General features: G+C 38.7%; 1 protein-coding gene across 3 annotated transcripts; it reads right to left on the minus strand.

Annotated features, from left to right (window-relative positions):
- Positions 1-516: 516 nt before the first annotated feature.
- Positions 517-20803, minus strand: MSL3 (MSL complex subunit 3). 3 transcript variants are annotated; one of them, XM_065073311.1, is made up of 13 exons: positions 20572-20800; positions 18257-18339; positions 17583-17678; positions 16941-17041; positions 15924-16015; positions 15052-15174; positions 14425-14585; positions 12279-12437; positions 11558-11820; positions 11073-11182; positions 10783-10882; positions 10271-10355; positions 517-1431 (listed from the first exon to the last, which is right to left on the minus strand). In XM_065073311.1, the coding sequence occupies exons 1-13, from the start codon at positions 20668-20670 to the stop codon at positions 1332-1334; spliced, it is 1572 nt and encodes a 523-aa protein (XP_064929383.1). In that variant the 5' UTR covers positions 20671-20800; the 3' UTR covers positions 517-1331. The 3 variants fall into 3 exon arrangements, with proteins under 3 accessions (XP_064929383.1, XP_064929403.1, XP_064929392.1); XM_065073331.1 differs by lacking the exon at positions 20572-20800 and adding an exon at positions 19895-20436; XM_065073320.1 differs by lacking the exon at positions 10271-10355 and having other exon boundaries at positions 20572-20803.
- Between the last annotated feature and the right edge of the window lie 1787 nt (positions 20804-22590).

The raw sequence follows: 22590 nt of genomic DNA on the forward strand, positions 1-22590 counted from the left end.
ATTCCTCCTAACTATCAGTTTCTGCAAATCTCAGAGGAATGTGTTGAGTTTTGTGTTACAGGTAAGGGTTCTAATGCAAGTTTTCTTAATTAGGAAGGATTATTGAGTGATTAATGCAGTAGTCTATGAGCCTTGAGTCCTGTTTTCTCCCAGTGCTTTTAAAATCTGTCTGTCTTGACAGAGCAGAGGATTCTGAGGGCCAGAATTCTAAGTCACAGATGAGGTTTTGATGACAATCAGGACAGTAATTATATTTCAATTAACTTCTACTGAATGTGTTGTCAGATTTCTAGGAACTCAGTCAGGCCCCACTGAGTTCCTACTTCCAGAGCTCAAGTGTTTAGAACTGTCTAAAAAGAAATCCTTCAAGTCTGTAGAAGAAAACCTAATGATACATAAAGGGCTTTTCTTCCTGTGTTGTCAATGGTCCCACCTCTCATCTATATGTGCACTTAGCAATCTCAAAAATACTAATCAAGCACAAAGAAGATATTTTAGACAGTCAAAACCACACACTTACACAGCATCCACTGCGAACTTTATTAAGAAAATAAGTGTTTGCCAGTTAAACTGCCATCACTTTATTGACTTCTCTGCTTACCCATAGAAAATCAGTTCTTTCATAATGGCTCTGGAAATCATTTATTGCCAGGTAAATGCTGAATCGCTGGCAACACCTGTTCTCCTTGGAACTCCAGCAGCTTTACCGTGAGAAAAGCTGTATGCAACTTTGCAAGACTTAAAGTAAGCAACATGTCTTTCACCCAAACAACAAAGTCATTCTTGATGCAGACGTCACACTAGCCGAACAGCAAAGACACCTTTACTTTAAGCAATCTTTTCTATCATGACAGTTCCACGAAATGAAGTGCAACTTGTGAGGAAAGAAAAAAAAAAATCCGCAAGATACCACTTATGCGTTCTCTTCATGTAACTGTAGTCAAGTCTTATTTCTCAGGCTGGAGAGGTCGAGCTGAAATGAAACACACGTTGGTGATCTACCTTCAAGAAAATGTCCTGTTGCTAATGCATCTGCTTTTGCCTCCTTTCTTCTTTAACAGGCCTATGCAGTCCTATGCATTAGAAGTCAGAACATGCATCTGGAGTCAGAGTCATATTCAATCCTTTAAGCAACTCACAATGCAGTCTATACACATCTCTGAAAAGAAGTTCTCCAGTCCTAAGTAATCCAACCATCACAGAAGATACTTCCCTATTTCTTCTACTCCAGAAGTTGCTTTAATTCATTTTTCATCTTCATCTTGTAGTCATGTGGCAAAATAGCATTATGATAGGCTATGTACAGTAGGATTTAATCTTTATTAATAGCTTCAGTAGATTGCTCGAGGATTTTTAGTACTGTAGTAGGCTTCACATGCAGCTACGTAAGCAGATTCTGGGAAGAAATCATCATGGTATTCTGCTAAAAACCTGAGAAGAAAGCATACCAAAAAAAGAACAGAACATGAAACATTTAACAGAAAACCTGTCTTCAAATTAATTTTTAAGCTCAGCAAAACCACTGCCTGGAAATTAAGAATTATTACACTTTGAAATATGGCATACAAAAGCCTTGCCCTATTTTTTCAAGTTTTACGTAGTGCGATACAGTCTTGCCCTATCATTCTCAAATCCGAATAGTGTTAAAAAATGCTCACGCTCAATTAAAAAAGAAAAAAAGTTGAAGCTACACTCAGAAAAGAATGAAAAGAACTACCACAGAAGAAAAAAAGAAAAGAGATCTTTCGGCAACTTCTGTCAGTCACCTGCTCCACATACTATTTTACTTTATGTCAAAACCAGGATTTTCAGCCATAGCTATGTCAGTATCTTACACAAATATCCAGCAACCTTTAAGTCAAACTGGATCTTTTAAGTAAGTAAAGCTATGATTTGTTATTTCATGTGCCTGTGCATTTAGGGTCTCTACCCCTCACGAGTATCTAAGTATGGCTCGCAAAGACAAATACGCATCCTTTGCAAATCCAGTTCCCTAATTCCAAATTTCTCTGAGTTGGTCTTCAAATATTATGCAAACAGCCAAGCACTCAATATTTTATCATGTCATCCTGCTCTGCTAACACACAACTTTGTCTTTGGTTTAGGACTGCAAACAAAAACAATAGGCACTGCTGCTGCTAACATCAGTAACAAATAGCTAAAATGACTATAATCTCTGCTCTTTCCTTTGTATACAAAGATAAAAGGTACACAAATGGGGACAAAACAGTTTTCAAACATGATCAAGTTATACTTCAGAAAAACAAACAAACCACACAACACACAAACAAGCATGGCAAAATGTTATCTACAGGTTCTCTGTTTGAGTAAGAAGCAATGGAAACAACCAGAAACAACGTCATTACCAGAATCCAGTTTCTCTCAAGAACTACCGGCTAGGGAGATGACCTCATATTGGAAGTTAAAAATATCAGTTTTGTATAAGCAATATTCTGGACACAGAAAGTCCAAATTTAAAAAAAATAATTAAAAAAAAGATACAGGTGAATGCAATTAAAACCATAGTATTTTTCCAACCTCACTCACAGCTACACTGCCTGAACCAGGCATGTCCTTACATCTTGAAAAAGCCAAAGCATCAAATAATATGAACAAGATCTTTGACATAATGCAATCTAAATTTAATCAGGAATATATTAATTGCTGAAAGGCCACACAGAAAGATTACAACACAAAAACACAGGTAAATGAAAAAAGATTGATTTTTCCACACACACAAGCCTTGTACTTAAACATGGGCATCGAACAAGTGCTAAACTGGAGGAATAACTGGTTAAATCCTACTAATTCCAGGAAAAGCAGTGAGAAAGACAAGCTTTTTTTTTAAGAAGAAATCAGTCCTTCAGTGTGTCACCATTTAACTAGAAGGCACTTTGTCAACTTTCTCCCGACTTGCTTATTTCACAGGAGTTCTGTAATTAACAGTATAGAGGGACCTAGGCTGGTTCCTGACGTAAATGATTCAGGTTTAAGACATGCAAGTGGGCAGGCTGGACAACCAACACACTTCCAGAAGATCAAATAGCAGCTTGTTTTTGCTTCTAAACATTACCTAATGAAATGAGCAGAAAAGGCTCCGTTAGGTGACCCGTAATAGTGCCTAATCAAGCACATAATTTCTGGCAATATTCAGCTAGGGCAGATACTGCACAACGGGAGAAAGATCTCTCTTGTGTTTAAAGCAAGGATCCAACTGGCTCTGCCACAAACTGACACCACATAAGCTATCATAACAGATGTTTACAAGCTAAGGAAATTGAAAGCTCCAGACAGTCTTCATTCACACAAATCTAAGTGCATCAAATACTTAAGCATTCTGTTTGTTTGTAAGTATTCGTACTATGCTAGTTTCTCATTAGGTCCAACAGAAGCTTCCAATTTTATTAAATAGCAAAAACCAAAAAGGATTAAATAATTAAGGTGAAGAGAGAATTTAAAAAATGAAAACTATTTTGCTAAATCAAAAATATCGAATTTTAAATCACAGCATTTTACAGCTGCATTATATCAATTTCCTATTCACAGAAATAAAGGCATTTAAATAAATGAAATAAAAACAGTGAAATACAATATTTTTCCCTGAAAGAACAAAATGCAATGAACAGTGAATCCAAATTAAACTTTGACAAAACAATGAGACAGAAAAAAAAAAAGGGTTTTTTTAACTAAATAAATAGGACAAATCTAGATTAAAGCCACCACTATTTGATTAATATGCTGTCTGAATCACATGACTTAATGATTTACTATCCCTTGTCATCAAAACCATTCACCACCTACTTATCTAGGCTTACAAGGCCACAAATTGCTCTAACGTCTTACAAAATGCCTTTTTCCCCCTGCCATGAGCTAGAGATAGCCCTTAGAAAATTAAAAGAAACAAAAACAATTAACACAATCAGATCCTCCTAGTCACATGTCATTCATCTGCACTACACACATACTTTACTTTAGGGAAACCGCTACACATTACAGCAACTGAGAAGCTAATAAATTACCTGCTATGGCCTCTGACTGTAGTTAGCTACAAATTACCTTCTGGGATATGCGAGGTTGGTATGAAGTGATTGTGGTAAGGCCTAAAACTTAAGATACTCAAGTCTAACTTAGTTAGATTGCACAAGATTAAGATGAGCCACAAATGGAATTTAATTAATAATTCTTCATGAACATGTATTAATGACTTCAAGAGATAAACAGTGAGTACAAAATACAAGGGCCAATCAAATGCTTAGTGTCATTGGCTAACATTCTGTAAAACACAGTACCACGTGCTAGATCATACAAGGCAGAATGTCTTAAAAAAACATCAATAAAATGAAGGAACCTGTAGAGGACATGGGGCAGCTGACAGTTCCAAGAATTTTAAGGGCAAGTAATGGGAAGCATGTTCATTTTCTCTTACAAATTTCCTGAGTTCTGCTTAAGATCATTTATAAATGCCAGTTTACTGCAAGCTAAAGTGACAGCTGGTAAAGATAAGAAATTTTAACTGAGATGCTTGTAGCACAGCTACACCCCACTCCCCGCCACCCCCACAAAAAAAAGGCAGACAGAATGCACACAGTCAAATGTACATATCTCTGTTCTTAATGTAAGAGTTATGAAAAGCAAAACACCTGAGAGCAAGCAGATACAAATCACTTTCTGCAGAGAAGTAGGAGAAAACAGGCAAAGGAACACAAGGTCAGCTTGTGTCCCAATCCTTTGTATACTTGCATACAAAGAGCAGTGTCCCTTCTAAAGCTGCTTTCTATTCAAACTACACTGCAGTGCAGAAAGCAGGCACAGAAACATTAGGAGTCTCATAAAAGACTCTATGCTACTGGATACTTCACTAACTCTTTGCTCTTGGAAAAGGTGAAATAGCACAAAGATCAATATCACTGGCACCTGCAAGTCACAAGCCAAGATTTAAAAACAGAGGGAGCTGTACTTCCCAAGTAGAGCCAATGTTCAGCTATAGATCAGAAAGCACGTTGCCATTTAGTTATTCAGAAATTGTTTAATTACTTTAAACTTACAAATCTAGTAAGTACAATCACCTGTTGCATTATTGCCTTTTTCATGTTTAGAATTTTTACAGAGTTCATATGCAGACACCTACACAGTGAAACTGCTTATGAGCAACTGAGTTTCGAGTTGCACAGTCCACACAAACATCCTGATGTAAGACCGCACACTTTTTTTTCTCATTATGAGCATCCCAAAAAAGAATACTTATGCTTTTTGCTCCTGCCCAGAACACAGAGGTAATGGGACACAATGCAGCTATTTCCCTCTCTACCACAGGTTCCTAGAAGAGCAACATTTCAAAAAGGACTAGAGCGGATGGAGACAAGGGAAACAGACACATGAGCAACCTGGCTTGACGAATTCCTAATGTTCTGATCTTCACCTGTAGCAGTCCATAAGCAAGCTTACCTCAGGTGACTCCAAGCAATAACCTCAAAATATACTACCATTTGGCTGAGAGTTATGCAAACAGATCTACCAAAGAGAGGCACAGAACTAGCGTTATCCACATTAAAAAGCCACTTGACATATCCACCTCAGGAACATTTTTCAGAGTCACTGAATTAATATGAGTTTTAAAAGCATCATCTGGTAGCTAAAATGTTCTTGTCTTGACAGTGTCAACACAACCTATTACCTGAACAGTCTCCGCATAAAGAAAACCACTCTTCTAAACATCAGCTACCACCACGAGAGTAAAGTCAGGGATGGCCTGAAAAGTGTGAAAATTACAAAGGGCAACCTCAGCCATAAAGGTATAAGAATACAGAGTTAAAAGGAAAAGTTTCCAGGAAGGTGACATCTTACTTTTGCTACAGCTCTGAGTTCTAGAAGGTAAGCAGATGCTTTGAGATTAGTGGTCTGGGCTAGATGTTGTTTGAAAGGCAAATGTAATAATCTAACAGAATTTGTTTAAAGAGCATGATGGGTCTTAACTCTTTGAATCACCTCATCAAAAGAAATGTCACTTGCAGATTAATAAATGAAAAGTTTCAGGTGCTTATTCTGATATCCAGTGTCTCAAGAACCACATCAAAGGAATTCACCTAAATGAAGATGTTTTCTGTTCCATTCACCATGTGCAATACTTTATTTTTTCATTCTCAGAAAGCCACTAATAACCTCTCATTAATTGCACATTAGCACAGACTAGTGGTCATAATTGACTACTGCAAATATATATAATAATATTACTACACTCAGAAAATGTTGCACTATCAAAACCAGTGATCTGTTTTTTAAGGTGACTTCAACCAGCTTCTCATCTTCCTATATACACGTTTTATTATCACAGTTCTCTAATTTGGTCACATTCTGTTTTGGTTTTCTTCTCATAAAATACGTAACGGTATTAAAATACTTTTCCACTCATGGAGCGGAGAGGCACAATAGATACAAGCAGGTTGTAAAACATCAGGGGGAAGAAGAGATCTAAAATGAAAGCGACAGCTTACAGAATATGGCAAGTTTGAAATATCAGCAGGTTTCTAAAAACAAACAAACAAAACAAAACCACACACAGATACCAAAAAAAAAAAAAAAAAAAAAGGAAAAAAAAACCTCAACTAAGTCTTTCACCATTAGTAAGTTCTCCATGATCTGAAATATCACACATCAGCCTCATCTGGATTAAAAATTTTAGTAGCATTATTTTAGAAGTATTTAATCACTTACTCATTCTTCTGTATTTTGTGAAAGTCAAAATACCTATGGGTTTCTGAAGTGCTTTACCATTTTGATTTGCTTTCTTTCCTAAAATGCCAATGACATTGCCTGAAAACATGTGTCTTGCTATTCTAAAACCAGACATATTATATTCTCTTCACTATTAAGTATCTCATACTGGTCAACAGTCTTAAGAAGTGACCCCTCTGATCCCAAACCAGTTTTCCAAGTCAAGGTTACGTTCAAATCAACAGCAGAACAAGACAGGCAAGCAGCTGCCAGTTTATTTCTCTTCACTCAAGCAGCCTCTAAAGGCACACTAAGCACCTCACAATACAGAGAAGGCATAAAATACAGCACATAGAGCATTTTATTAAAAATATGTCTGAAACAATGGAATTGGTTAAGAGACAATACTTTATCTCAAAAACTATTCACAAACAGGGATTTAATCAGGGGTCCTTTGCTACTAAGATTACCAGTTAGTAGGCACTAGTTACCCTGTTGGCTTCCACTGCTTGCTCCTGAAGACTAAACTCAAACTGTAAGCGAAATTCAGTGAAACCAACTGGCAAGTTTGTCACATCTACTTCAGACTGTTATTCTTCTGCAAGTATTACATATTATTTCGGAGCTAAACAGTTCAAAGTGAAGACTAAGAGTTTTCTTCTTGAGAAACTAATTTTCTCCTGCAAATTCTATAACTGAGAAATCAACTTTCATGTTCTCCATGAAGAAATTTTCATTATGCACAGTTGTAGAAAGCTGCACTAAGCACAGAGAGTACAGCTTCTATTTAATGTGAAACTCAAAAAGATGTATTTCATATATACCTTAAAAACACATGTTGTCTGGGAAACTGAGATTAATCTTGCCTAGCAGCAGTCTGGAGGCATGACTGGAAAATATTTCCCATGTAGCATCTCAAAGTGAATTTAATGCATTTATCATGTAATGGGTAAACTGAATAAAACAAGCTTCTAGACAAAGTGTTATATTAAATAAGTCTCAGTTTCCCAGTCCACATCAGATTAATAATACAAATATTAAATCAAACTGTAAATTTTACCCATAAAATCATAATACGAAATCAAATCAGTATCTATGCCAGAACTAAATCAGTTGTGTACTGCATGAAAGTTTTATTTTAAAATACATAAAATACTTATGCTTGGACTACTCCAACAAGAATTCAAAAAAGATTCAGAAACAGCTTCAACCCCTTGTCTGTTATTAGAAAAATAAAGAAAAGGAGAGTACTTCAGCTTGTCACTCCAGAGCAATTCACTAAAAGAAATTAGGCAGACTATGTACGACAGTTCTTACCTTTCAAAAGGTAAGGCAGAACAGAACTGTCAGAAAACATTTTTAATAAACATCCAATAATCCTTTCATTCCCAAAAAGGAAAGGACAGTGTGAAAATTGAACAACTAATACAAGATGTCACCTCAGTCTCAATTTTCTCTTGTGATGAGAAACAGATAATGCAGAAGTATTTCTGCGATAAAAATCAAGTCTGAATAAGTTTATAGAAAATATAATTGTTTTACCACTTCCAATGACATATGGGAAAAGAAACACCCAAATGAAAGACATCCTTAAGCCCCATGAATACGCATTGAAAACAAACAAACCAACCTATAATTTGCATTGAATACACAGTAGCGTATCTGTTAAGGAAAGTAGCCTAAGAAGTCTGAAAAGAATATTTATGATAAAGCTACCTAAGACTGAATGCTTCCTACAGCAGTAACTATAACTTGGAATCTTTTTCAGGAAGGCTCTCCATTTGACCAGTTCTGACAAAACCATAAAAATCATTATTTCAGCATAGAAAAGAAACCTTGAGAACAGCAAAACATACATGATGCTGGCTTAGAAAACTACTTGAAAAAATACACAGCCCTTGAATGTTTGTTGTTCCAAATATGTGATATCCACACTATGCTTCCCTTGGGGGGCTCATTTTTGTTCAGTTGTAGCCCAGTCTTGAGAACTGAATCCCCTCCTAGTACTAAAGCACATTTCTGCTTAAGTGTTTTCCAAAAGGAATCCGGCTTGTGTACTCAGAGTACTCTGCAATGCAACACAAAGCATGGCAAGTGGGAAATACTGACAGATTTGCCTCAAAAACACAGTTCCATCCCACCTAAAAACGCTGATGTGGAAACACCTTCTGCTTTTTAAAAATTTCTATTTATATGACTACACATTTCAACAAGATAGTGAGAAGGAAAAACAAGACACATATGGATATCACTGCTAGAACTATCAGTTTTATCACCTCCCTGCTTGTACGGGGGGTGGGGGACATGCTTCCTCCTTCCCTCTATTCCACTCCACCACAGCTCATCCGTAGAATAGATATGAAAAAACTGTGTCTAAGGTGCTAAAGAGCAGAGGCCTGCTCTGACCAACACAGAAGAATCCGAGCAGGCAGAGGTCTAATAAAAATTGATTTGATCCACAGTGAGTTAAGCACCCTAAATAATATTCACTCCAAGCAAAAATAGGTTTCCCACAGTAAGCACTAATTCTGTCCTATTTAACTTTGGATACTAACAAGGATCTGACAAAATAGAGATGTAAATGGAACCAGTAAAACTTAAAAATTTAATGCTTCTAGAGAAAAAAATTATATCGTAGAAACTGTGACATTTGAGACATCTTTTATTTTCAACAAACAATTGAAGTAAAAGCATTTTAAAGCTTTTGTCTCCCTGTTCCCTAACAGGTGCCACATTATGTTACTTTTCACAATGTGGCCACTTAAGGGTCTTTGACCAAAATTAAGAGTTTCACATTTGTTCCAGATGTTTACAACTTAGAGCACTTTCTCCTGTACGTTTTCCTTGGCAAATTTATTTTCCACTGTATGGGTGCTGCACAATACAGTGCCACACTAGATATCTAACTACCACTACAATGTCATGCAGAGATATTAACTAAAGTACCTGACAAAGAAAGCCGACCATGGTGCGGGTATGACCATACTGACACCAGCCACGGAGCCACCATGGTCACTAAGCCTCTGCATCGCATAACAGACAAACCTTCCAGTTTAAAGCTCCAGTAAGACAGACTTTTATTTAAACAAAAAACCAAACCAAAACAAAAACAACAAACAAAAAACCCCAATACCATTATTAAAAACATGTTTTAAACCACAAGGTTCTACCCCTGCTAATACCAATGCAACATCAAAATTCTCAGATTATGCTCTCAAAAATAAGTGAGTCCGTATTTCTTCATAAAACATGCTTCTCGACCAAGTCAGACTTGTCATTCCCTACATATTCACAAATAAACTTTCATACTTCAGTTCTCTAGCACTGTGTTTATCAAAATTTTAAGTAGGGAGTTCAGGTTCCCTTCAATTTGAATTACAGAATCAAAAACCTTGTATTAATCTTCATTCAAATTATTATTAAAATCTTACATTAATTTTTATCATATTCTTGTAATTATAGAAAATTAAGATCTTATTTTTAAAACCCTTTATCATCGCAGGACACTTAGATCTATGTAACAATGCAAACAATCCTGTAGTACATTGTGCCACATTACCTCAGAAACATTTCGAAGTGTTTTACTAAAGCCTTTAGGTTTTTGTCAGGAAAGCACATCTTCCCCAGTATTTCTGGTAGCTTTACTGTAAATAAGAGAAATAATGTTTACACCCGTTGTTTTAAAAGCATATTCTAACTACTTTTATCCACTAGACAGAAAAATATAAAAATGTCTTCTCCCTGCAGCCTCCACTTTTCTTTGCAAGTTACCCAGTGGTCTTCCAAAACCTTACTAAAAAGAAACATGCTGAGAAAGTAAATGCTTGGTTTAATGATGTTTGATTGTGTATTGGAAGTAATTTTTGTTTATTTTTGTTAAATAAAGGCCTAAACAGGCAGTAGGAGATAAGCAAGTTTACGAACAGCCTAAGTTTTAAACAGATTAAAATTTATATTTCTCCACTATAAAACTCAATGAGATAAAGCAAATAGAAAATCACATGGATACGGTCAAAAGGGGGAAGGGGGAAGAAAAATTTTGATTCAGCACAGAGTTCTGCATCAGTTTACCAAACATCCGTAGCAAATGTTGAGATCCATAGATATATGAGGGAGGTGGTGGTTGATCACTTGGTGGATAATTCTCTGGCATCAATTTCCAGGACAAAACCTAAACAGAAGACATGAAAAAAAATGGTTATTAAACTTTTATAGCACAATAAATAATTTAGTCTGTGCGGAACTTCAAAATCAAAGATGAAATAAGTAATAAACTAAAACCTCTTCTTACATAGCCCTACTCTGAGATCAGTAAAACCTTTAAATCATTGAATCTAGAACAAAACATAAAAATCTGTTACCTCATTCAACTCATTGTTTCTTCTACCCTCAAAGCCAGTAAAAACCGCACTCCCCTCTTTGCTAGGAGTCAAAGTTATAGGCGAAGATGATCCACTATGGACAGGGGTTTCTTCAAAAGGGAAGGAAAAACAAACAAAAGAAATCAGAAATCAATTTTATTATCTGTTTTATGGAACTATAAGCCACTAAACACAACCAAGGTCTGCTGCCAAAATGTTTAAAGTCTTAAATACTGGAATTCAATAAATGCTACCCGAAAGCAGATGCACAGAAAAGCAGCTCCTCCAATTCTGTTGAGAGATACAATACCAAAGTACTGAGAATATTGTTTTGTATTTCTCCCTTTGGTATAAGCTTCAGAGATAAATAATTGATACTAAAAGTCATGAATTCCTACTTCAATCATTCAGTTCACAGTGCAGACGACTTAAAGAACAAGACTTAAAATCTTGTTCAGAGCAATAATTCAAAGAGCAAAACCTACTTTTTTCCAGGTGCAAGAAGAGCTTTGGCATAGAAGCTGGAGTCTCAAGATGCCGTCGTTTAGGTTGAGGGGAAGCACTGCTTTCTGATAACCTGTCGCAGTTAGAGCTATGGCGTGTAGAACGCCTCAGCGACTGCAGAATCTCAGGTTCAGCCTTCCGTCTCTTTGGCGTGGCTGGCTCCCCTGTTGTGGGCTGGCTGTCAGTTGACTGAGGCGTTGGTGGATTCAACAGAGGAGGACTTGGGGAAAGTTCCTCCTGATTTCTAGGAAATAAAGGCAGCTTTACAGAAGAGATCAGGACTCTTCCCCCAAAGAGATCCTTCTAGTTTCACAGACCTTCTTAAATATAATACTTATTCAAATTAGTCTCCTCCCAATACCTAGCAAAGTGATGAGGCCTTCTTTTAAATACTATTTTCTGGAAGCATACTTATTTTCAAATGTAAAAGTTAGTGAACACAAATTTACATTTCAATGTAATTCTTTTCCCCCCACAAAGTTGCAACATAACTCCACATCCATCAGTACAAACCCCCTCTGAAGCTAACCAGATATAAATGCAGAATTCTGAATTCAGACAACAAATTAACAGAAAAGTTCAACATTTTATCACGACAATCTTAAAGTCTGTGAGAAATCATCCTGTTCTGAACACATAACCACATTCTATTGCATTTTCCCCAGGAGATAAGCAGTATTGGACTCTGTATACCCAACCTACCTGTTAGTATTTGTTGAGTTTTCTTTAATAGGAAGAAAGAATTTTGATGAAGTCACCTTCTTAAATTGAGCTTGTTCATAAGGATAGAGCAAAATTAATGGAAGCGTGAAGTCAAAGGTTATTCTCAGGCCATCCACCATCTCTTTACATAACTCAACACTGGAGAAAAAAGGATTATGAATTTCAAAGTTGCAATGTCAAAATTTTTCAGTGTAGTTGTAGGAAATTTCCTTTTAATATAGATCATTAATGTCTTAACTATGATATGCTAACTTTGTCACTAAATAATGATGAATGATTAAAAGCATACTTGAAGAGACAATGATTGCTGTTGGTAACTTCAAACAAAAACAAATTTTAAAAGTCTGCTTAATAAGGTCAAACAATCTCATACATTTGTTTTGTTGTATGACTGTTCACTGGATTCATAAAATCTACAGTAAATAAAGTTATTTTGCCACATAAGCATTATTTTGTTTTTTGAAGTTTACTAGGCTCAAAGGAGACGCACCTGCCAGCAAAAGTAAGTACTCAATAGATTGCATCTCTGTCTAAAAGGTATGTGCAGAATTTTATTTATAGCCACGAAGATGTAGTTAAGGCTGTGCTTAAGAGATACCCAGTAAACCAACAACAACAGATACATTTACACTGGAGATCAGTTTCCAATGGCCTCCTCCTGATAACCAAAGCACTACATCGAGAGGCTACTAGGAATTTCAGTTTTGGACTTGTGTAAAAGACACACAGTGCTAGGTGGTGAGTAGATGTACAAGAAGAAACATAAAGACTGAGTCCAGCTCACCTCCAACATGTCTCACCTCTATGAAGGTATTAACCTCTCATGTCTCAAGTGCATATATGTGTACAGTAACAGTAATTTGACTCTGCCACAATGACCCATGTTAGAAGTTCCATACCTCCTATTAACCATTTCATACCACCTGCTAAAACTACTGCCTTTTTTTTTTAACACTATACAAATTGATTCAGAGGACTATCATGTGCAGAAATTCTGACATCCTAGAAGGTCAGTTACCTTCTACGTCAGAGTAGAAAGGGCAGTACAACAAAGTCGTCAACTGAATCCCTCCTACGTCATGGATCACTGAAGTTATACATTTTCCATATTAAAGCACCTTCTTTATTGAGGAAGTCACTCAAACATACACCTTTAAAAATAGCAATGTGCACGCAGCCTTTTATTCCTATTTCTCATGTCTCATCTAACTTCTTGTTTGGAAGATTATATTACAAAGAAAGAAAGTATCATTGATCTGTCAAATAATGAATGACATCAGTATAAACTAAGACACTCACATACACCAAAATATTGCAAGGAATAGCGTAACTATGTACCATCAAAACAGAACACGGTAACAAAAGTCAAGATTTCTCTTTGATAAAATAGACATATAAATACGCAGTCTCATCTAATATTGAAAATGTTTAACATAAGAGGAAAAAAAAAAGCACACAACAAACCACACCACAAAAAAAATCCACCATACTACAAACATGTAGGGTTGACACACTTGGATTTGTAGTATGGTAGAAGAATATACAGCTCAGCTGAGAAAACAGCCACTAAAACAATCAATTTTAATAAGCAGGACTGGTGTTACTACACACAGTTTCCCCACATACTGACTCTCGGATTTAGGACAATATGTCAATTAAAAAAAAAAAAAAAAAAAAAAAAAAAAAAAAAAAAAAAACACCACCAACTGCACTTGGAGTTCTCTATCAGTGTTTGTATAAATTTTTTATCTTTCATAAAACTGAACATGTTCAGTTTTATTTAAGCAGGGAATTCTCATATCAGATACTCTCTCAGTGCTCAAAAGATTCTCACATAGACAACAGCAACACATTCTTCCAAAACGGGTCACAATATTCACAAGAACTTACATGACAAAAGGGAATACTCATGTTTTGCATAACAACTTTCTAGATTATACGGACTCTCTCACTCATAAACAGATCATCAATGTTACTACACTACAGGCATCTGTGAAATACTTTAAGCCCCATAAACAGACAAACATCACAGTATAAGCTCACAGAAGTGAACAACCTTGAAACAGAACACTGAATGCAAAGTCATTTTTCTTGTGACAATAGCACTGGACTAAAGATTACTTACTTCTTCTCTGGTGGCACATAATGAAGATTCATATTAGCATGTGGAGTCATTTGATGGTGGCGAGATCTTTCGTTGGCTGAAAAAGCAGCATTAATAGCAAAATGTTTTACATATGACTCCAGGATGGTTATTATATTTGTCTGACAAGGAAGCTTCACTAGCTGAAAAAGAAACAACAAATTAATGTCTTACAAAAACAATTAGTATATCAAGCTAAAACAGGAGCTTGTAATGTACTGACTAGCTTAATAAGTCTATTGTACAAAGTTATTTCAGGAGTGATTAATTTGAACCCTTAAACTGCATTTTTGATCAATCCTTTATAAACATCTAGAGAAAGAAAAATATGGTCAGGTTAACAAGCTTACTACATTTCCAGCCTTAAAAAACAATCTGCACTCTAAACCACAATTGGGTATTGAAATATTACATTCTTAAATACAATGACAAGTCACTGTTTCAGCTATAGAGAAGTCTGCTGCCTACAGTCTTCTTATTCTTCCTTATATTGTCTAAGCTCATCTTTGCAATAAAGTTAAAAAAAACAGGAGTTGTTCTATGCAAGAACTTCTGGATGCCCTCCCCATCCACTCCGTGCACATTCATTTCCTAGCTTTTATTTCATACCCGTTTTCTTCTATTAATATAGTAACAGTCCTCCTCAAGCTTCTTTTTCAAGACTTCAGGAATTTCTATGCTTATTGCTCTTTCTTCCATGTCCCTTTTTGTGTGAGTGTCTTGTTCTTCTTTCTGCAACAGACCAGCACAAGAAACAATATATTGCTTGTACTTACAAATATTAGTGAAAAAGAACTTCAGTAGTCAAGATACAGTATAACCATCAAGTTTTGTCATGTAAAAATAACATAGAGTAAATATTTAAGTGGATAGTAGCCTCACTGTAAGCAATTCAACAATGCTGCTTTGAAGTCACCTGTGATTTTTTTTAATTTAGCATTCACTGAAGTATTTAACATAAAAGAATTAACTGAAATCTATTAAGTTTTGCTGCTTCAGATCGAACACACTGCAGCAGTTAGATTCAACAGACCTTGAGAACAACTGTTTACACTGTACTTTCTTTCCAATAATGTAGACAAAATACATGTTTTTCTTCCTTAAAGCCAGTCTTTTACATTTCAGTTTAAGACCAGAGTTGACATGCCCATTTCACAGTAAAATACAGGAGCCAAGAAGATCCTACTGCAATAACAGGATTTGCCCAACCTGCATAGACCAGTAAAATTTTACAGCACTCACAAATCTATATAATCTAATTTGCTAGGTTTTCTCCACATAAGCCTTACATGTAGAAAGAGAGGAAAATAATATGACATATCTATAATTTTCAAAAACTCAACGACAGTAAGGAGTAAGAAAATTATACTTTTAATTCCAGCTAAATAACCAGCTGTAGCTTATATTTCAACTACTACAATTTTTCCAGAGTTTCAAATACACATTTAAATTCTATTAAGTTAAGGAGCTCATGAATATACCATTTCTGTCCTCTCTTCTATGTCACTTTCTTCACTTTTTATTTCTTCATCTGTTCCTTCATCACTGTCATCAGAAGAAGAACTACTTATAGCTGTGTAAAAGAGATTTCACATATTTATCTCACATTGGTACATTGCAGAGGTTAAGAACAATTTCAGGCCTCTATGCACAAAAAAACAAACCAAAACAACAACACAGCCACAACTACCTTGTCATATCTAATGAGGATTAATAACTCTAATTTAATTAAACACACAGGTATTATTTATAGCACACTACAAACTTCTAAAGTATGTAAGACAAGTTTAAAGGAAGTATTCTTGCACCCTCTCTAACTGAAAAACACCCACTTTAAAAAGCCCCCTTCTTATCTTAACACTCACAGACCTTTCCAATTTATATTGGACTTTAGTTCTGAACAGGGGATTAACATATTAATCATTCAATCAGAAGGTCTGGATCTATGCAGCAACAGTTGCCAGAACATCAGTTAAGTGCCAGCCAGTGTTCCTGCTGGTTTTCAAGCTACAAAGAAAAATGCTATTAAATGAAAGAGCTGGCTTGAAAGTGAAGTCAGCCAGTCAGCTGACAAGAAACAGACCATCGTGCCAGGTAGACTGGGCAAAAAGAAAATTTTATTGCTCCCCAAAATAGGTAGAAACACTAGCAGGAAAAGTGTCTTGTACCCTAGCATCAAACAAAGAAAACCGAGGGCTTCTTGCACTATTAATTTTTCACTAAACAAAGCAGCATTAAGCTCTGAAATCACTGATTAGAACAGTTGAGTGGAAATGACACAAGCAAAAGTCTCTGGAACATGAGAAGCAAGGAGATAACTTAATAGCTGCCTGGCATGAAACATAGTGCTCACTCTTCATATGACTGCCTCTGTACACCTCAAATAGGACTGTGATACTCCTGTGTCATCCCCATAGGAATTTACAGCACGCACTGTAACCCCAGCTCAAAAAGTTAAAGGCATCATGCCAGTTATGAAAGAATGAAAACAAGCTCACAGTTTTCACTACTCTCATCATTTTCTTCAGCAGGAAGGCTTTTTAATACAGAGTCAACACCAGGCAACCTGCAACGTCTCTTCTTTCTTCCTTTTCTTCTCCTACAGAACACAAAATAGTTCACTGAAATTTGGCTAATATTATTTGGTTATCCCACATAATTACATTACATGCAAATGCACAGGAAAGGTATGTTTGAGTTATTTTCATTAATTGATACTGAAATAAGTTGAACAATGCTTATTTGACAGTGGATACCTTCATGTCCATACATTACACCATATTAATGTTCTCAAGCAGATCCTCAAGCCACGGCCAACCAATATTAGCATATTGCCTATGGCTGAAAACCACTTCAGGTTTTCCTAAGTTATTTTTCAAGTACGTGTCTTTGGGAAGATGCAGATCCAATACACAGGCATTTCACAGCAATAGTTAAGAATAATTTTAAGTGTTAGTCATGTAGAGTGTTGTTTAATAACAATACATAGGTATCTACCTTAGAATGCACTGACGATACTGGGTAGATATCTACCACCTACAGCATGAGCTTAGAGGTCAAGCTCACTTGTAGAACCTGGATGTATCTGTTTGAATCTGAAAATGAATCTAATTCATTTTGAGACCAAAAGGATTTCTTACATGCGAGCCACAGCCTTCCGTGCCAATTTACGCTGTAATCTGCGGTTTTCGTCTGTATCACGAAGAACATGATCTTCAGCTGCCCATCTATCCCAGCTAAGGATTGGTCAACAGAAAATTATTAACAGCCGTAAACATACTCATAAATAATAATGAAGTAATATACATTAAGTCTAAAAAGCACTCTCTTAATATCATTCAGAAGCAACATCTACATCAAAAGGTTTGCATCTGCTTGTATTCACATGGCCTCAATTCTTGTGTTGCCATTTAAAATCTCTCAAACCTTGACATGCAATAAATGTTTGTAAGCACCAACACATGCTGTAGATCACTGTCAGAGACTGCACTCCCGTACTGGCCTTGACAACCAAACAGTCCAGGTCTAGATTTAACAAAGTATAAACTCCTTTTATTAATTGAAACCTAGCAGCCACAAGTATACGGCGAAGACAAATAGCCCATAAAGATTAAACTCATGGCTATAAAACCGATGCGCTGAAATTTATGAATACATACCAATGTGTCAACATGAGCAAGTATATTAAAGACATTCACAAAAACAAAAATATTCATGCAAACATCACAGTCCTTTGATATTCTGTGCAATGCTTTTATTTGCAGAATAAAATCGAAGAAATGGAAGAATTGAAAAGGTGCATACAGGCTCTCACCTTCTGTTCCAACCGTTAAAATGGATCAGATATTCTGGAATCTTCCTGCCTTTCTCATCTTTTCCAACAACAATATCAACAATCTGAAACAAAATTGAACAGTATGTATTAAAAAGCTTGAGAAAAAGTGAGCTTTACAGTACCTAGGGAATTTACGCACAATTTTTAAAAAATATATTTACATATGGAAATGAAATATACCTATAATTTTGCCAGTGAATATTGATATGAGCAGAAGATATAGATTATTCTAAATGGTCAGAAAAACTAGCTTTTTGTTGAGTGCTTTTAAGGTTAGGGACTGCTAACCATCTTAGTCCTGTCCTATAACATCCCATGCTCTCAAGACAAAGGGAAATGCAAAACAATGCAGTACCACAATACAGATACCCAGATATACATCTGGGCTACTAATGTTTTCTCCAATGCGCTGTCTCTTCGCACCCTCAAAGCGGGAGACAACATAGTTCTAATACAGGGGTGTCAAACATTTTCACCAGGGACCACATCAGCCTCGCGGTTTCCTTCAAAGGGCCGAAGGTAATTTCAGGACTGTGTAAATGTAGGAGTAGTACAGTCCTGAAATTACCTTTGGCCCTTTGAAGGAAACCGCAAGGCTGATGTGGTCCCTGGTGAAAATGAGTTTGACACTCCTTTTCTAACATATAAACCTCAGAAATGCTGTTCTATCTTGAACAACACAGAATCTTAGTCACAAAACATTAAAAGGCTTTGTGGATATCTGAGCCTTTGTTTTCTCCCTCTCTTTCACACACATAAAATGGGCCAGTCTGAAAGGGCCTGCACCTCCCAAGAAAAAGACATTTCAGGTAGATAATTAAGGAGAGCATCAGGACTAGTAATAACAAAGGAATCATTCTGCCTGCAACTGAATCGCTCTGATAGACTATATACGTGCCCAGCAGTTAGGCTACCGTACTGTTTTAATTTGGGAGTCCAGATTTGCAGAACTATTGATGATGCAAAGGACAGTTATGCTGGAGTCTGGGGTATTTGAAAGTAAAAATGAAAATACGCTACTACTTTTTGCACTCAAGTTACCTCTAGGGCTGACAATTAAAGCTGTTGGGGTGGTCAGAACATAGGAATACATGTACAAACATAAGGGCAGACCACAATAATACAGGAAGGTGGAGCTCCTGCTTAAAGATGTTTGACAAACACTAGCAAACTACACAACTAGAAAACTTGCAGCAAAAAGTATTTAATTTGGTCAGGAATCCAGTTGCAGTACCCCTTTTCACCTTTCTCTGTAACAAAACAAAACAAAAAAACGCCAGAACTCTGTTTCCAAACTAGATACAGATGACACAGCATTAAAAAAAATTATTTCATGTCCCATTGACACCCCAAAACAATATTAACATCAAGCTCCACAATTACTATCACTATTTTTAAGGCCAGACCCAGATGAGTCAGTCACCTCCTACTGCAACACCTATGGTCCATCACTCTCTGCTTGCTATCATATTTCTGTATATTCTCCTGTACCACCTGTACCATTCAAACCCTTCTGAAAGGCAGAAGGGCAGGCTCTAAGGGTTGGAGAGCAGGGAGGGTGTATAAATCACGCTACGCTACAAAAACGCAGGGATTAAAATAAGACTTCAGAATTACTTTGCAGGTGTTCAGCCGAGAACGAAAGGCGGGAACCGGCTCCGACCCTTCCAGAGCCCCTGGGCAGCTCCGCTCTCTACCTGAGGAGAGAGCAAGGCCCCGACGGCCTGGGCTGCATCGCCTCTTCAGTCACCCGGGCAGCAGGACGCCTCTGTCCCGCTGGGGGAAGGCCCAGAGGCTCGTACGCAGCTGCTACGCGCACCCCCCACCCCCGCAGTGGAGGGGCCGGTGCGTGTAGGGGAAGAGATCCAAACCCCGCCGGGGGGCCGGGCTGAAACGCATGGGTGGGGACGCTGACAGCGGCACAAGGGCTGGAGGCGGGGGAAAAGAGGCCCAGCGGAGATGGGCACCGCCTCGCTTTGTCTCCCAGCCGCCCGGCCTCTTCACTTGCACCCCCGCCGTAGTCCAGCACACCCCCTTCCTAAAACAAGTGCTCGTGGCGGAGCCGCCGCCGCCTCCGCCAGGCCCGCAGCCACTTCACCACGCGCGCGCAGTGCCCAGCGGGAAGCGTTAACGGCAGCAACGGCGGCGGGCCGGGCTCCGCGCGGGCCCCGCCCCCCCGCGCTCCCTCCTGCCCGGGCGGCGGGGCGAAGCCGGGGGGGGAAAGGGGGGTGTGAGTGGGAGGGAGGGCAGGGTCGCGCGCGCGGGGTGGGGGGAGAAGGGGTGGGGTGTGTCACCTTGGCATCATAGAGCACTTTGGCCTTGGTGGGGTCGGGCTCGAAGCAGAGAACTCTCTCCCCCCGGTGGAACTTAAATTTCATTCCCCGCGAGGTCATTTGTTCATCATGGCGCAAAGGAGAGGAGCCCCGCCCCTCCCGCGGGGGGAGGTGCCGCGCCCGGTCCCGCCCCGCCCCCTCGCGGCCCGCGGCTCCTCAGGCGGAGGAGGGCGGGTAGGAGAAAGGGTTCGGTGCTCGGCTTTTTCTCCGTGGGTGTGCGGCGTCCGGCTGCGGCCGCTCCGGAGTCAGGCTGCGTTACTGCACCCGCCCCGCCGCTGGTCACGCGGGGTGCGTGGCACGGGTGGCTGGGAACGGGCGGCGGGAGGGGCGGTGGTGAGGGGACACGTTCCTCCTGGCGGGCGGCTGCCTGCCCTGGGCTAGGGGAGATTGGGCTGGCAAGGCTGAGAGCTCTCAGCCCTGCCCGGTCACCTGGCTTTGCTGCCCGTGCTGGCCGTGCCCACCGCCCCGTGAGTGTGGGGCTGCTCCGGTGTGTGCCCACCTGCAAAGTGGTGTGCTGGAGAGCGTTAGTACGGCCTGAGAACAACAGCAGCCCTTCTCTCCCTCAGTGCTTGCCCTAAATATCAAAGGATGGTTGGGTTAGGAAGGGACCTCTGGAGATCGGCTAGTCCAACCCACCTGCTAAAGCAGGTTCACCCAGAGCAGATCGCACAGGAATGTGTCCAGGCAGGTTTGAATGTCTCCATAGAAGGAAACTCCCCAACTTCTCTGGGCAGCCTGTTCTAGGACTGGCACATTCAAGGTAAAAAAGTTTTTCCTCATATTCAGATGGAACCTCCTGTGCTTCAGCCCGTGTCTGTTACCCCTCATCCTATCGTTGAGCACCACTGAAAGGAGTCTGGTCCCATCCTCCTGACACCCACCCTTGAGATATTTATAAACATTGATGAGATTGCCTCTCAGCCTTCTCCAGGCAGAACAGACCCAGCTCTCTCAGTCTCTCCTCATAAGATGCTCCAGACCCTAAACATCACCATACACTTCCCATTTGTTACCCTGTTTCTTGTGTTCTCTACTAAGCAAAGAACTCCCTGTACTCTCAAGATGGCTATTTATACATTGTAACCTCTCTCAAGGTTTGTTTTCCTCTTTATTGTTCTTTCAGCCTTCCTGCAAGAAAATAAACTAGAAATAAATAGGGTGTTGAACTAGAAACTCAATTACCTGGAGTTTGATTTATCTTTCTGATGTTCAATTTCAAATTCTTCAAGGCTCGAATAGGATGCAAATAGTGGAAATAATAAAAATCAATTCATATTTTTCTTGCCCATGTACTTGATGCTGACTGATGCCTGGAAGGGCCTGAGCTTCAGACAGCGGAATACTGCAATTTTCCACACAATATTATTAGATGCTCCCTCGGGCCACCACAGTTTCGATGCCAGTTCTGCATTTCTGATTTACATGAGACTATGACAGAGCCAGGAGACTTGGGCTTAGCCAGCTTTATAGAAAGACCAGTTAATTTGTGATTATTTAGCATTTCTGAAGTTGGACAACAGAGAAAGGCAGCTGTAGAACTGACCATACGCTAGTCCGGTGCTAATGGGAAGAGACGTTTAAATCCTCCTTTCTTCCAGTGTCAAAGGGAAGTAATTTAGGGTTCTGCTTACTGCAGAACGTTTAGATCTCTCAAAAAGAAGTGTGACTTAAAAGAGTTTGGTGGCGGGTTTACTCTATTATTTACTGCACGGGGAAATATGCCAAGCTGAATGCTGCTTACCTTCTCTCCAGGTGCCTGTACCCGTTCACGACGTAAACTTTCAGGATTCTTCTCCCCCTGATAACCGTTTGCTCCAGAGTCTGTATTTAGAGCTCCAAAGACAAACTTTCAGGGAAGGCCTGTAGCCATTTGCGAAAGCAAACTTTCAGGCATTCCATCCCTGATAACCATTCACTCCGGAGTCTATATTTTAGAGCTCCAGAGGCAAACTTTCAGGCGAGGCCTGATAACCATATGCA

Source organism: Columba livia, chromosome 1, assembly GCF_036013475.1.
Source record: "Columba livia isolate bColLiv1 breed racing homer chromosome 1, bColLiv1.pat.W.v2, whole genome shotgun sequence".
Taxonomy (NCBI): Eukaryota; Metazoa; Chordata; class Aves; order Columbiformes; family Columbidae; genus Columba; species Columba livia.